Source organism: Schistocerca nitens, unplaced genomic scaffold (assembly GCF_023898315.1).
Source record: "Schistocerca nitens isolate TAMUIC-IGC-003100 unplaced genomic scaffold, iqSchNite1.1 HiC_scaffold_373, whole genome shotgun sequence".
Lineage (NCBI taxonomy): Eukaryota > Metazoa > Arthropoda > Insecta > Orthoptera > Acrididae > Schistocerca > Schistocerca nitens.
The window spans coordinates 456,000-473,543 of NW_026045907.1; the positions used below are offsets into that span (position 1 = coordinate 456,000).

Here is a 17,544-nt window from a genome sequence, read left to right on the forward strand (position 1 = left end):
AACAGCCAGGATACTGCGCCGAGCAAAACCGCCAGCTTGCAACCTGAAGAAAGAAGAGGTACAAGCCATTAAGAATCTCAACGCCGACAAGAGTATATTGGTACTGCCTGCCGATAAGGGGAATGCGACCGTCGTAATGAAGACCGAAGATTATGAGCAAAAGATCCGAGACCTATTAGATCCGACGACGTACCGAAAACTAAGCGCAGATCCAACGCAACGTATCACACGGAATACGAATCGATTGATCAAGGCGTCTTCTCTGCCGGCGGACATACAGAGAAACCTGCGCAACACAGAAGCCCTACCACCTCGGCTGTATGGATTACCCAAGATCCATAAGAACAACGTTCCACTGAGACCGATCGTTAGCGCTCCTGGATCACCGACATATAAGCTGGCAAAACACTTGGCCTCTCTGCTCCAACCACACGTGGGGAAGACCGACACATACATTAAGGACTCAGGACATTTCATTGAGAAGCTGAAGAAACTGAAACTTGCACCAAACGACATCCTGGTCAGCTTTGATGTTGTTTCGTTATTTACGAAAGTGCCACTCAGTGACGCTCTGGAGCACATCGGTTCCATTTTCCCGCTAGACATCAGAAAGCTCTTCCATGCATGTCTCACCACGAGCTATTTCACGTGGAATGGCGACTTCTACGAACAGCTGGAAGGCGTCGCCATGGGTAGTCCTCTCAGTCCAGTGGTGGCCAACTTCTTCATGGAACAATTCGAAGCACAGGCACTGGACTCGGCGACTTGCAAACCTAAGGTGTGGTACAGGTACGTCGATGATACTTTCGTGGTGTGGAGCCATGGTGAAGAACAGCTCGGTGACTTCCTAAGACACTTGAACAGCCTCCATGCCAACATAACATTTACCATGGAAGTAGAAAAGGACAAGAAACTGCCATTTCTAGATGTGCTGGTCACAAGGGACGGCGAAAACCTGGGACACAGCGTGTATCGAAAACCGACTCACACGGACCGATACCTGCACAAACTGTCAAACCACCACCCAAGCCAGAAAAGGGGCATGATTAGTACGCTCGTAACGAGAGCAGGACGAATATGTGAGCCGCAACACCTCAAACGAGAAATGCAACACCTGGAAACAGTCCTGAGGAGCAATGGGTACTCCACAAATTATATTAGAAGTGTAACTGAGCCAAACATTCGGCGAAGTAAGGAACCAGAAAAAGAAATGTCGGGTACGGCCTTTCTGCCATACATTCCCAGAGTGACGGACAGAATCGGCCGTATATTGCGCAAACATGGCGTAAAGACGATCTTCAAACCGACAAGGAAGATCAAAGAGTGTCTTAGATCGGCGAAGGAGAAAAGAGACCCACTTGCAATGTCGGGAATATACCGCATACCATGCACATGCGGAAAAGTTTATGTCGGGATGACTGGACGATCCATTAACACCAGGATCAAGGAGCATAAGCGACATTGCAGGTTGGGGCAGGTGGAGAAATCGGCCGTGGCAGAACACGCACTGAATGAGACCGACCACGTAATAAAATTCGCCGACACGGAAGTTCTGGCTGTAGAGAACCACTATCACACGCGCTTGTTCAGAGAAGCTGTAGAAATACAAAAACACGCGAACAGTTTGAACAAGAAAGAGGAAAGCCTTAAGGTCAACGGATCCTGGCTTCCCGTACTGCAGCGAACGACCGTCGCAGGTAGCAAGAGGAGAACCGCACCGGAAATGACCGCGGAGAAGCCCTCGGACGTTGGCGCGCCAGGTACATATAGTCTGCGCCCGCGAGCTCGGCTCCAGTTCACCACCGGCAATGGAGGGTGAAGCTTTGACAATGCCAGCCACTCGTGCTGGCGAAACGTCAGAAAAATCATTAGATGAACGTCGGCCGAAGAACCCGAGACAGAAGCCAATAGGCAGTTTGTCAACAAGTGGCCACGAAAGCCTCAACAATTTTGTATTACGCCTCTACGGGGAGGAGATTTGCAGATTGTACCGACGCCTTGACCAACGACGGAAGAAGAAAGCGCGACTGATGTCCTCTCTCGCCTTTCTGTCACGGTGCCGAGATGAATGTGCTACACCGAAGTTCTTGAGATGCAAGCGCCTATTCACCACCGCCCAAGCACATCGTATCTACGACAGAATGGAACGAGCTTTTCTTCGTGAGCGAATACATACAACACGGAGAGACTTGGCAAGAACGGATCAGGAACTTCTGGACATTTTCTATCAACTAAGTAGCAGAATGCATCGAGACGACTGGGACAAGATCGACAGCATCACTCACAGGAGCATGCAGAACGAACTCGAGCGCTGCACCGAGCGACAGAAGAAAAAGTTTGAAAGATGCCGGAAGCAGACCGACAAGGCGACTCCCGACATGTCACACACAGTGGTCAACCTCACTGAACGACAATTGACCGAAGAGGAAGTGTCTGTTCTTCAAAAAGGAGGGAATTTCGCTATCATCCCGAGAACCATACCTATGGAGGACATCATTGCCAACACCGAAGCAGCCATTCGTGCCCTTCCTTGTGAAAGGGCAGAGGAAATACGCACGGAAACAGCCAGGATACTGCGCCGAGCAAAACCGCCAGCTTGCAACCTGAAGAAAGAAGAGGTACAAGCCATTAAGAATCTCAACGCCGACAAGAGTATATTGGTACTGCCTGCCGATAAGGGGAATGCGACCGTCGTAATGAAGACCGAAGATTATGAGCAAAAGATCCGAGACCTATTAGATCCGACGACGTACCGAAAACTAAGCGCAGATCCAACGCAACGTATCACACGGAATACGAATCGATTGATCAAGGCGTCTTCTCTGCCGGCGGACATACAGAGAAACCTGCGCAACACAGAAGCCCTACCACCTCGGCTGTATGGATTACCCAAGATCCATAAGAACAACGTTCCACTGAGACCGATCGTTAGCGCTCCTGGATCACCGACATATAAGCTGGCAAAACACTTGGCCTCTCTGCTCCAACCACACGTGGGGAAGACCGACACATACATTAAGGACTCAGGACATTTCATTGAGAAGCTGAAGAAACTGAAACTTGCACCAAACGACATCCTGGTCAGCTTTGATGTTGTTTCGTTATTTACGAAAGTGCCACTCAGTGACGCTCTGGAGCACATCGGTTCCATTTTCCCGCTAGACATCAGAAAGCTCTTCCATGCATGTCTCACCACGAGCTATTTCACGTGGAATGGCGACTTCTACGAACAGCTGGAAGGCGTCGCCATGGGTAGTCCTCTCAGTCCAGTGGTGGCCAACTTCTTCATGGAACAATTCGAAGCACAGGCACTGGACTCGGCGACTTGCAAACCTAAGGTGTGGTACAGGTACGTCGATGATACTTTCGTGGTGTGGAGCCATGGTGAAGAACAGCTCGGTGACTTCCTAAGACACTTGAACAGCCTCCATGCCAACATAACATTTACCATGGAAGTAGAAAAGGACAAGAAACTGCCATTTCTAGATGTGCTGGTCACAAGGGACGGCGAAAACCTGGGACACAGCGTGTATCGAAAACCGACTCACACGGACCGATACCTGCACAAACTGTCAAACCACCACCCAAGCCAGAAAAGGGGCATGATTAGTACGCTCGTAACGAGAGCAGGACGAATATGTGAGCCGCAACACCTCAAACGAGAAATGCAACACCTGGAAACAGTCCTGAGGAGCAATGGGTACTCCACAAATTATATTAGAAGTGTAACTGAGCCAAACATTCGGCGAAGTAAGGAACCAGAAAAAGAAATGTCGGGTACGGCCTTTCTGCCATACATTCCCAGAGTGACGGACAGAATCGGCCGTATATTGCGCAAACATGGCGTAAAGACGATCTTCAAACCGACAAGGAAGATCAAAGAGTGTCTTAGATCGGCGAAGGAGAAAAGAGACCCACTTGCAATGTCGGGAATATACCGCATACCATGCACATGCGGAAAAGTTTATGTCGGGATGACTGGACGATCCATTAACACCAGGATCAAGGAGCATAAGCGACATTGCAGGTTGGGGCAGGTGGAGAAATCGGCCGTGGCAGAACACGCACTGAATGAGACCGACCACGTAATAAAATTCGCCGACACGGAAGTTCTGGCTGTAGAGAACCACTATCACACGCGCTTGTTCAGAGAAGCTGTAGAAATACAAAAACACGCGAACAGTTTGAACAAGAAAGAGGAAAGCCTTAAGGTCAACGGATCCTGGCTTCCCGTACTGCAGCGAACGACCGTCGCAGGTAGCAAGAGGAGAACCGCACCGGAAATGACCGCGGAGAAGCCCTCGGACGTTGGCGCGCCAGGTACATATAGTCTGCGCCCGCGAGCTCGGCTCCAGTTCACCACCGGCAATGGAGGGTGAAGCTTTGACAATGCCAGCCACTCGTGCTGGCGAAACGTCAGAAAAATCATTAGATGAACGTCGGCCGAAGAACCCGAGACAGAAGCCAATAGGCAGTTTGTCAACAAGTGGCCACGAAAGCCTCAACAATTTTGTATTACGCCTCTACGGGGAGGAGATTTGCAGATTGTACCGACGCCTTGACCAACGACGGAAGAAGAAAGCGCGACTGATGTCCTCTCTCGCCTTTCTGTCACGGTGCCGAGATGAATGTGCTACACCGAAGTTCTTGAGATGCAAGCGCCTATTCACCACCGCCCAAGCACATCGTATCTACGACAGAATGGAACGAGCTTTTCTTCGTGAGCGAATACATACAACACGGAGAGACTTGGCAAGAACGGATCAGGAACTTCTGGACATTTTCTATCAACTAAGTAGCAGAATGCATCGAGACGACTGGGACAAGATCGACAGCATCACTCACAGGAGCATGCAGAACGAACTCGAGCGCTGCACCGAGCGACAGAAGAAAAAGTTTGAAAGATGCCGGAAGCAGACCGACAAGGCGACTCCCGACATGTCACACACAGTGGTCAACCTCACTGAACGACAATTGACCGAAGAGGAAGTGTCTGTTCTTCAAAAAGGAGGGAATTTCGCTATCATCCCGAGAACCATACCTATGGAGGACATCATTGCCAACACCGAAGCAGCCATTCGTGCCCTTCCTTGTGAAAGGGCAGAGGAAATACGCACGGAAACAGCCAGGATACTGCGCCGAGCAAAACCGCCAGCTTGCAACCTGAAGAAAGAAGAGGTACAAGCCATTAAGAATCTCAACGCCGACAAGAGTATATTGGTACTGCCTGCCGATAAGGGGAATGCGACCGTCGTAATGAAGACCGAAGATTATGAGCAAAAGATCCGAGACCTATTAGATCCGACGACGTACCGAAAACTAAGCGCAGATCCAACGCAACGTATCACACGGAATACGAATCGATTGATCAAGGCGTCTTCTCTGCCGGCGGACATACAGAGAAACCTGCGCAACACAGAAGCCCTACCACCTCGGCTGTATGGATTACCCAAGATCCATAAGAACAACGTTCCACTGAGACCGATCGTTAGCGCTCCTGGATCACCGACATATAAGCTGGCAAAACACTTGGCCTCTCTGCTCCAACCACACGTGGGGAAGACCGACACATACATTAAGGACTCAGGACATTTCATTGAGAAGCTGAAGAAACTGAAACTTGCACCAAACGACATCCTGGTCAGCTTTGATGTTGTTTCGTTATTTACGAAAGTGCCACTCAGTGACGCTCTGGAGCACATCGGTTCCATTTTCCCGCTAGACATCAGAAAGCTCTTCCATGCATGTCTCACCACGAGCTATTTCACGTGGAATGGCGACTTCTACGAACAGCTGGAAGGCGTCGCCATGGGTAGTCCTCTCAGTCCAGTGGTGGCCAACTTCTTCATGGAACAATTCGAAGCACAGGCACTGGACTCGGCGACTTGCAAACCTAAGGTGTGGTACAGGTACGTCGATGATACTTTCGTGGTGTGGAGCCATGGTGAAGAACAGCTCGGTGACTTCCTAAGACACTTGAACAGCCTCCATGCCAACATAACATTTACCATGGAAGTAGAAAAGGACAAGAAACTGCCATTTCTAGATGTGCTGGTCACAAGGGACGGCGAAAACCTGGGACACAGCGTGTATCGAAAACCGACTCACACGGACCGATACCTGCACAAACTGTCAAACCACCACCCAAGCCAGAAAAGGGGCATGATTAGTACGCTCGTAACGAGAGCAGGACGAATATGTGAGCCGCAACACCTCAAACGAGAAATGCAACACCTGGAAACAGTCCTGAGGAGCAATGGGTACTCCACAAATTATATTAGAAGTGTAACTGAGCCAAACATTCGGCGAAGTAAGGAACCAGAAAAAGAAATGTCGGGTACGGCCTTTCTGCCATACATTCCCAGAGTGACGGACAGAATCGGCCGTATATTGCGCAAACATGGCGTAAAGACGATCTTCAAACCGACAAGGAAGATCAAAGAGTGTCTTAGATCGGCGAAGGAGAAAAGAGACCCACTTGCAATGTCGGGAATATACCGCATACCATGCACATGCGGAAAAGTTTATGTCGGGATGACTGGACGATCCATTAACACCAGGATCAAGGAGCATAAGCGACATTGCAGGTTGGGGCAGGTGGAGAAATCGGCCGTGGCAGAACACGCACTGAATGAGACCGACCACGTAATAAAATTCGCCGACACGGAAGTTCTGGCTGTAGAGAACCACTATCACACGCGCTTGTTCAGAGAAGCTGTAGAAATACAAAAACACGCGAACAGTTTGAACAAGAAAGAGGAAAGCCTTAAGGTCAACGGATCCTGGCTTCCCGTACTGCAGCGAACGACCGTCGCAGGTAGCAAGAGGAGAACCGCACCGGAAATGACCGCGGAGAAGCCCTCGGACGTTGGCGCGCCAGGTACATATAGTCTGCGCCCGCGAGCTCGGCTCCAGTTCACCACCGGCAATGGAGGGTGAAGCTTTGACAATGCCAGCCACTCGTGCTGGCGAAACGTCAGAAAAATCATTAGATGAACGTCGGCCGAAGAACCCGAGACAGAAGCCAATAGGCAGTTTGTCAACAAGTGGCCACGAAAGCCTCAACAATTTTGTATTACGCCTCTACGGGGAGGAGATTTGCAGATTGTACCGACGCCTTGACCAACGACGGAAGAAGAAAGCGCGACTGATGTCCTCTCTCGCCTTTCTGTCACGGTGCCGAGATGAATGTGCTACACCGAAGTTCTTGAGATGCAAGCGCCTATTCACCACCGCCCAAGCACATCGTATCTACGACAGAATGGAACGAGCTTTTCTTCGTGAGCGAATACATACAACACGGAGAGACTTGGCAAGAACGGATCAGGAACTTCTGGACATTTTCTATCAACTAAGTAGCAGAATGCATCGAGACGACTGGGACAAGATCGACAGCATCACTCACAGGAGCATGCAGAACGAACTCGAGCGCTGCACCGAGCGACAGAAGAAAAAGTTTGAAAGATGCCGGAAGCAGACCGACAAGGCGACTCCCGACATGTCACACACAGTGGTCAACCTCACTGAACGACAATTGACCGAAGAGGAAGTGTCTGTTCTTCAAAAAGGAGGGAATTTCGCTATCATCCCGAGAACCATACCTATGGAGGACATCATTGCCAACACCGAAGCAGCCATTCGTGCCCTTCCTTGTGAAAGGGCAGAGGAAATACGCACGGAAACAGCCAGGATACTGCGCCGAGCAAAACCGCCAGCTTGCAACCTGAAGAAAGAAGAGGTACAAGCCATTAAGAATCTCAACGCCGACAAGAGTATATTGGTACTGCCTGCCGATAAGGGGAATGCGACCGTCGTAATGAAGACCGAAGATTATGAGCAAAAGATCCGAGACCTATTAGATCCGACGACGTACCGAAAACTAAGCGCAGATCCAACGCAACGTATCACACGGAATACGAATCGATTGATCAAGGCGTCTTCTCTGCCGGCGGACATACAGAGAAACCTGCGCAACACAGAAGCCCTACCACCTCGGCTGTATGGATTACCCAAGATCCATAAGAACAACGTTCCACTGAGACCGATCGTTAGCGCTCCTGGATCACCGACATATAAGCTGGCAAAACACTTGGCCTCTCTGCTCCAACCACACGTGGGGAAGACCGACACATACATTAAGGACTCAGGACATTTCATTGAGAAGCTGAAGAAACTGAAACTTGCACCAAACGACATCCTGGTCAGCTTTGATGTTGTTTCGTTATTTACGAAAGTGCCACTCAGTGACGCTCTGGAGCACATCGGTTCCATTTTCCCGCTAGACATCAGAAAGCTCTTCCATGCATGTCTCACCACGAGCTATTTCACGTGGAATGGCGACTTCTACGAACAGCTGGAAGGCGTCGCCATGGGTAGTCCTCTCAGTCCAGTGGTGGCCAACTTCTTCATGGAACAATTCGAAGCACAGGCACTGGACTCGGCGACTTGCAAACCTAAGGTGTGGTACAGGTACGTCGATGATACTTTCGTGGTGTGGAGCCATGGTGAAGAACAGCTCGGTGACTTCCTAAGACACTTGAACAGCCTCCATGCCAACATAACATTTACCATGGAAGTAGAAAAGGACAAGAAACTGCCATTTCTAGATGTGCTGGTCACAAGGGACGGCGAAAACCTGGGACACAGCGTGTATCGAAAACCGACTCACACGGACCGATACCTGCACAAACTGTCAAACCACCACCCAAGCCAGAAAAGGGGCATGATTAGTACGCTCGTAACGAGAGCAGGACGAATATGTGAGCCGCAACACCTCAAACGAGAAATGCAACACCTGGAAACAGTCCTGAGGAGCAATGGGTACTCCACAAATTATATTAGAAGTGTAACTGAGCCAAACATTCGGCGAAGTAAGGAACCAGAAAAAGAAATGTCGGGTACGGCCTTTCTGCCATACATTCCCAGAGTGACGGACAGAATCGGCCGTATATTGCGCAAACATGGCGTAAAGACGATCTTCAAACCGACAAGGAAGATCAAAGAGTGTCTTAGATCGGCGAAGGAGAAAAGAGACCCACTTGCAATGTCGGGAATATACCGCATACCATGCACATGCGGAAAAGTTTATGTCGGGATGACTGGACGATCCATTAACACCAGGATCAAGGAGCATAAGCGACATTGCAGGTTGGGGCAGGTGGAGAAATCGGCCGTGGCAGAACACGCACTGAATGAGACCGACCACGTAATAAAATTCGCCGACACGGAAGTTCTGGCTGTAGAGAACCACTATCACACGCGCTTGTTCAGAGAAGCTGTAGAAATACAAAAACACGCGAACAGTTTGAACAAGAAAGAGGAAAGCCTTAAGGTCAACGGATCCTGGCTTCCCGTACTGCAGCGAACGACCGTCGCAGGTAGCAAGAGGAGAACCGCACCGGAAATGACCGCGGAGAAGCCCTCGGACGTTGGCGCGCCAGGTACATATAGTCTGCGCCCGCGAGCTCGGCTCCAGTTCACCACCGGCAATGGAGGGTGAAGCTTTGACAATGCCAGCCACTCGTGCTGGCGAAACGTCAGAAAAATCATTAGATGAACGTCGGCCGAAGAACCCGAGACAGAAGCCAATAGGCAGTTTGTTAAATTAGTTAAGTCTCGCGAGTTTTCATTTAACATGAAATGTTTTATTGTTCCAGTCGACGACCAATAGGAGCTTAACGGATCGTGGCGAAGAGACGCAATGCCCGAATACAATTAGTATTCTGCCATTTATTCATTTCCAAGTTGCTACAGATAGCCTGAGGTTCACTGCCGATCATGACGAAGCGGTTAGCAAACTTGAATGCAAGCGTGGAACCTTAAACGATCTGGCGAATGTCTCCAAGCTGCGATTCTATTGCGCCCATAACTAACAGATACCGGCCGCGAAAAACTGATAGTGGTATTATTAGATGTAATCTTCTCCAAATCTTACAGCATTTTTCTAGAAGTGAATTTGGCCGCCAACGGAAATGCACACACCATCAACAATGACCGTCTGCTCCAGTTAATTTCAATAGTTTTCTTTCCAGCGATTAATTCCTGTTTCTATTTAAAATCAAATTTTAGTTCTCTTGCATGAGCAGGCGCGTCATAATCTAAGTTAAAGCAGAAAGAATTACGCTCTGGTTAGCACAGAATATGGACTCAGAGTAAATCGAACAAAGATGAAAGTGATGAGGAAAAACAGAAATGGAATTAGCAATCAGACTGCAGCGAAATTGCGATATTCAGAGAAGACGAAGTGAAGTGATTCCACTACCTTGGAAGCAAGATAACGTAAATGAAGCAAAGAGGACACAAAAGGCATACTGGCACAGATTTCTGACCAAAAGAGGTCTAGTAGCATAAAAGACAGATCAAAGTTTGATGAAGGAAGTTCTGAGGATTTGTGTCAGGTGCACCAGCAATGTAAGAGAATGAGTCGGGGAAGCTGAGAAGAAGAGAAACGATGGGTGCTGAAAATTGTGAAGGCTGATGAGGAATGAGGAGGTTCTCCGCAGGATCGACCAGATTACAATATGCGGATAGCACTGATTAAAAGTAGGGACAGGATGATGGGACTTGCATTAAGAAAGCCAGGTGTAACTTCTCGGTACTGGAGGGACCAATAGAGGATAATAACTGTGAGGGAAGACAGAGATTCGAATATATCCAGCAAATAATTGAGGACATAGTATGCACGGGCTGCTCTGAGATGAAGACTTTGGCACAGGAGACAAAGTAGTGATGGGCAGCATCAGAGCAATCAGAAAACTGACTGAAGAAAAAACAACGAAAAAAATTCCGTTGTGAATGTTGGAACTTCTTTCTTGTAAAATAAGCACACGAAACCATAAAAAGTTCTTGTCTTAGTATACCGCAACTAGTTTCGACCTAACCAGTCATATCCCAGCAATCAAGAAGCGGATTTCTGTTATCGAGGACTTACTGAACGATTGACAGAACCTTCTAACCGTTCTGTAGAGAGACTTGGAGACTGTTGACAAATAGTGCCACGTATCTGTGTTACTTTAAAGTGTAGTGTAGCATTCAACAAAAGTTACTTGGCCTGCCATATTGATGTGTAACTTACTTTTTGAGGTCCTCTCTTAGTTCTTGAATTTATACATCACCAATAGCAAGTACTACTGCTGATAACATTGTTTGACAGTTGCTTCTAAATTTTATCCTGAACAAAGGTACGAAATTATTCCGGTCGATAAAGTTTCTCAGGAACAAATTACAATCACAGAGTTTGTAAAGCGATACTAACAGTTAAAAGTGACAACGGAGTGCCTTAAAGAGTTTAATTACTACGTCGGCATATATCGACTGAAATTATGTCAGAAAAAAGAGAGATCTGTATTTGGCCCTCTATGGACGAGCTCAACAAATTTGCAACGCATAGCGCATAGCAAATTTGCATCTGCATAGCGCGAAGCATTTTCTCACAATCGCCGTTCGTAACAGATTCGTGACGCTTCAGACTAAAAGCATGGGAATTTGCTTTGCACTGTGAGAATTTCTTGGACTATTTGAACAGTTGAATCTTTGGAGCACCGTCTAGCGTGGCCGCGTGTGTTTCAGCTGTTGACATTTATTGTTACTGATGTTGAAAAACGTAAGTTATCAACTTTAAATAAATATTATGTGATGGAGGTAACTTTGAAGTGTACCAGGACAAAAAATTATTGTAGTAGACATTATTCCTAGAATTTGTCATCCTATTTTTAAAACGTTAGTCAACTTAGGAATTTGCAAGCAAATTGTGTCACGGATGTTTAACGCTGGATAACTGATGCCAGTAAGAACCGAAATTACTAATGTTGCGTAGGTCGACAACACAAAATTTTTAAACTACGGAAACTTGGCGCCACGCTCTCCGATTGTCCCAAAGATTGCCCTGTTGTCGGATGCTCTGGACAACGCATGGCCGCGAAAGCTTTGTCTGACGGAGATTGCGATATTCAGTCCCCACTCTGGGGGACAGCATCCCGACACATGCATTGTAGTTTGATGATAAGACGTACCGGGAACAAACCCGCCCACAGTTGTTACTTCGCGTACAGAAAGTCTTTTACAAATTGTGTCGGCCATGAAAAGAGCCTTTTTGTAGCTAGGACACTGTTTACTTAAAGCAGGTGCTCGAACTGGCGACCCTCTGACGCGACAAAATCTCGATAACGTCGAACGGTGTTTTGCCGAACTCTTTCGAAGATCCCAGGAATTGCACTGATGTGATTGGCAGCACGTTGAATGCTATCCATTAATTCCTCTTCGTTTCTAGGTGGTTCGCGTCCACGTGGGTAAACTAGAACCTTGAAGAATCCCCACAAGAAAGAATCCTGTGGCGTGAGGTCAGGTGATCGCGGGGGTCATGTCCTACGAACACCTCTGCCAATTGCCCGGCCGTCGAAAAGTACATTTAAATATCCGCGCACAGCCCGACTGTTAAGTGCAGGCGCCCCATCACGCTGCAACCACTTGCCCCAGCAAGTCGAGGAGGTAGACGGACCGGCCCAATCAGATGGTCTCCCGCAATGCTTGCCCAAATGTCGAGCGAAAATCTCCTGATGTCCGTGGACGTACGTGACGTGAGGATATCCCCTTGCCCAGTAATGACCGTTTCGTGTGCTGTAAAGGCCATCCCAATGGAAGGTGTAATCTTCGGTAAACAACACAATGGCTGGGAAGTTGGGATCTCGTGTAATACGTCGTCAGAATCGACCGGCAAAATCGTGGCCTGTGTTCATAGTCCACCACAGAATTTACGTTTTGGACAGGTTGGAAAACTAAATGAACGCTGACTCCCTCGAAACCTCTCAGACTAAACGACATAAGACCCCATGTGGTGTCCAACTGCTCGAGTGCTTGTCGTAGCTGCTTCCTCGAAGCGCTCGACAACAGTCTCTTCAAATGCAGCATCCCGTCGTGTTCGAGGTCTTACAGCATCACCATTATATCTTGCTAACGAGCCTGTTTCGCCAAGTCGCCAGTGAATTGCTGTAAACGTTTGCGGGTGTGGATGGTGTCTTGCTGGGTACCGTTCCTCATACAACCGTCGAGCTTCATGCGCATTACCTATCGTCGGCTAGTCCATAAACAAAAACCGTATCTCGTTTCTCTTGAAACGAATACCGTGCCGCCATGTTTACGGTATGACTAAATCGCAGGTGACGTGTGTCTGCTCCGAAACGAAGCTTACGTGTGAATGCCTCTGACGTGAGGTGGAGATAAACAGCAAGAGCTATTCGACACGTGTGCGTATCACGTTCGGGCAGTGACGGGGCGAGGGACGTTTGTATGTGTGAACAGACAACCATAGCGCTGCCCGTCAGACGACGAACGGCAACAGGGCAATCCCACGGGCAATCGAAGCGCGTGGCTCCAAGTTCCGTAGTTTAAAAATGGTGCCTTGTCGACCTACGCAACATTAGTACTTTTGATTCCTACTGGCATCAGCTATCCAGGGTTAAAATTTAGCGCCACAATTTTTCTCCACCCTGTATATTGTGAATGCTGCAGTATATTATGAAAAGAAGAGGAGTGTTGTCGCTCATGAGATTGGTGGAGAGAATGACGACTGTTGCATGGGTGACCCCTCTAGTGATAACGCTAAGTAAGGTGAAACGTTTGGATAAGAAGACCAAAGTAAGGTTTGAATTTGCTATCTATCAATTAGATTTCTCTACAGCGAGTTAATGGGAAGAGTGCATAATTGAATTATACGGAATACAGATCAACGAAGTACTACCATTGGCTTCTGATCCTTGCTATGATGATAGTATATGCATGGCTATTGCACAGGAGGGAATGTGACTATTTTGGTGTACCCAAGAACAAGGCGAGGCGAGGCCAGTTCAAAGTTCAGCGATGAAATAGCTCATGCCCTGTGCAAAATGAACAGGAATGTAAGTGGAGGAAATAGAGTAAGACCTTCTTCAAGTGTAGATACTGAATATGCAACGAAGAAGAAAACAGGGCGTGCATCAGAGGCTGTACCCCAGAAGGTAGTTCGTCAGACAGAGTTGGATATCGGTCGGTAGTGTCTGAGAAGTAGATGCAAGATGTTAAACTGCAAAGGAAGTCCATCAGTTATCTGCAAGTAGAGTAACGTTAATTTGAGTATCGAGAACAAAAGAAAAAAATCTATGAAATTCTTAGATATTTCCATCTGTTCAGAAAAGTACTTATATATATGTAATTATTCACAAGGCAAAATTTAATTCATCTGAATCTTTAAATGCCTGACATAAAAAATATGTAACGCTATAAGATATATTATATAAACATGACTTAAAACATTTTTATCAATATATGTTTATTGTGATTTTTAAGTAACACAAATATAGCAATAATGATAGAAGCTGGACTTGAACCTGGGTCTCCTGCCTAATAGGCAAATGTGTCTGCCATTTCATCTGTGAAGTAGTATAGGTAACGTAGCTACATGCCTCCCCTAACATAAACGTAAAGTCACGCCTTTTATCAGTTTTGTGTTAGGGAGGGCATTGGACTAGGGTTGTCTGTGTATCTGTGTTACCTATGTTGGTATGATGGTGCAAGCCGGCCGGAGTGGCCGAGCGGTTCTAGGCACTACAGTCTGGAACCGCGCGACCGCTACGGTCGCAGGTTCAAATCGGACCTCGGGCATGGATGTGTGTGATGTCCTTAGGTTAGTTAGGTTTAAGTAGTTCTACGTTCTAGGGGACTGATGACCTCAGAAGTTAAGTGCCATAGTGCTCAGAGCCATTTTTTTACTGTGGTGTAATAGCTACCTCATTTGCCTAGTAAGCAAGGAAAAAAAGTAAGCAGGAGACCTGGGTTCAAGTGATGACTGAGGTACAAATCTTAATTCATTTCTTCAGCTTCTATTACTGTTGCAGATAAAGTTGAGAATTGTATGTCTCAAGGAAAATTTAGGTTATCAGATTTGCAGTAAAACATTCAGAATTTTTTATCTTTGTCGTTTCATAATTCTGTTCATTGGTGGTTAAAATAAATAACTGCAAAGAGGTTAAAATGCTCGTAACGAAAGTTTCTGCTGAATTAATGCAGTTTCTAACTGGCCTTATTGAAAACCAGGAGCATGAGTAATTCAGTGGAATCATCCCATACTGGCCTCACATTGGAAGACTCGTGGCTGAAACCCCCAGCCAGTCATACTGACATAGCCTCGTTTCTCCTCCTTCCACTCCTCATCTTCCCCCTCCCCCTCCCAACCCCACCTCAGGATCCCCCGAAACAACTTGTTTCATTCGTGGGCAGAACAGCCTGACTACGTTGCCCAATCAGAGTGGAGTGGACAGTGGTCTGGTACCTGCCAGCTTCCCGAGCGGTATCTTGGAGATCATGGCGGCGAGCTTGTCAGGGTCGCGCCAGCCCTTCTTGGTCATCTCGGTCCAGACGACGGTGGGGTTGACGCAGTTGGTGCGGATGTTGTGCGGGCCCAGCTCGAGCGCCATGGCCCGCGACAGCTGGTCCAGCCCGCCCTTGGTGGCCGAGTAGACCGCGTGGTTGGGGATGGCCACCTGCACAGAAGCACAGGCCGGTGCTCAGCAGTGGCCAGGAGGAGACCCTGGGGATGGCGTCAAGGTGGCGCAGCTGGGGCACCCACCATGGCGGTCTGCGACGACACGTTGACGATGCTGCCACCCTTCCCGCTCTTGATCATCCCGTCCGAGACGACCTGGCTGATGTTGATCACCGCCTTCAGGTTAACTTCGAAGCTCCTGTAAGCGACAAAACATCTCGTTAGGGACCTGGAGCACACGTGTTACAGTTGCAAGACAGTGAACATACTACCACCCAACGGAATAAACAGGCACAGAACTTACAGAAAAGTGGAAGGTTCTAAACATGAGAATCTACATCTGTACACTGAAAGCTACCATACGGAACGTGGCGGAGGGTGCATACTGTTCCAGATACCTTTTACCTACCGCTACATCTACAACCACATCTCTTTCAGAATAAAATTCTGTCGGAAGTTGCAAATATATTTTTATTTCGTTTTACCAATTTCGACATCTTCAGAAGCCTACAAAACTAGGGACTTCATAAATATTTAGAACTTGCAAAAAATGGTTCAAATGGCTCTGAGCACTATGGGACTCAGCTTCTAAGGTCATCAGTCCCCTAGAACTTAGAACTACTTAAACCTAACTAACCTAGAGCCCGAGGCAGGATGCGAACCTGCGACCGTAGCGTCGCGCGGTTCCAGATTGTAGCGCCTAGAACCGCTCGGCCACCACGGCCGGCTAGAACTTGCATAAAAATATATCTGAAAGATAAGAAATCTACACTACTGGCCATTAAAATTGTTACACCTCGAAGATGACGTGCTACAGACGCGAAATTTAACCGACAGGAAGAAGATGCTGTGATATACAAATGATTAGCTTTTCAGAGCATTCACACAAGGTTGGCGCAGGTGGCGACACCTACAACGTGCTGTCATGAGGAAACTTTCCAACCGATTTCTCACACACAGCAGTTGACCGGCGTTGCCAGGTGAAACGTTGTTGTGATGCCTCGTGTAAGGTGGAGAAATGCGTACCATCACGTTTCCGACTTTGATAAAGGTCGGATTGTAGCCTATCGCAATTGCGGTCTATCGTATCGCGACATTGCTGCTCGCGTTGGTCGAGATCCAATGACTGTTAGCAGAATATGGAATCGGTGGGTTCAGGAGGGTAATACGGAACGCCGTGCTGGATCCCAACGGCCTCGTATCACTAGCAGGCGAGATGACAGGCATCTTATCCGCATGGCCGTAACGGATCGTGCAGCCGCGTCTCGATCCCTGAGTCAACAGATTCAGACGTTTGCAAGACAACAACCATCTGCACGAACAGTTCGACGACGTTTCCAGCAGCATTGACTATCAGCTCCGAGACCATGGCTGCGGTTACCCTTGACGCTGCATCGCAGACACGAGCGCCTGCGATGGTGTACTCAACGACGAACCTGGGTGCGCAAATGGCAAAACGTCATTTTTACGGATGAATCCAGGTTCTGTTTACAGCATCATGATGGTCGCATCCGTGTTTGGCGACATCGCGGTGAACGCACATTGGAAGCGTGTATTCGTCATCGCCATACTGGCGTATCACCCGGCGGGATGGTATGGGTTGCCATTGGTTACATGTCTCGGTCACCCCTTGTTCGCATTGACGGCACTTTGAACAGTGGACGTTACATTTCAGACGTGTTACGACCCGTGGCTCTACCCTTCATTCGATCTCTGCGAAACCCTACATTTCAGCAGGATACCGCACGACCGCATGTTGCAGGTCCTGTACAGGCTTTCTGGATACAGAAAATGTTCGACTGCTGCTCTGGCCAGCAATTTCTCCAGATCTCTCACCAATTGAAAACGTCTGGTCAATGGTGGCAGAACAACTGGCTCGTCACAATACGCCAGTCACTACTCTTGATGAAGTGTGGTATCGTGTTGAAGCTGCATGGGCAGCTGTACCTGCACACGCCATCCTAGCTCTGTTTGACTCAATGCCCAGGCGTATCAAGGCCGTTATTACGGCCAGGGGTGGTTGTTGTGGG

The 17,544-nt window shown here is 48.1% G+C and overlaps 1 protein-coding gene across 1 annotated transcript in view; it reads right to left on the reverse strand.

Annotated features, from left to right (window-relative positions):
• The window catches only part of LOC126229542 (D-erythrulose reductase-like), a 64,980-nt gene that overhangs the window by 17,887 nt on the left and 29,549 nt on the right, over positions 1-17,544 (reverse strand). Inside the window, exons 4-5 of the mRNA XM_049942307.1 lie at positions 15,599-15,713; positions 15,302-15,512 (exon numbers count right to left, since the gene is read on the reverse strand). Coding sequence (XP_049798264.1) covers positions 15,302-15,512; positions 15,599-15,713 — 326 coding nt within the window. The remainder of the gene's footprint in view (positions 1-15,301; positions 15,513-15,598; positions 15,714-17,544) is intronic.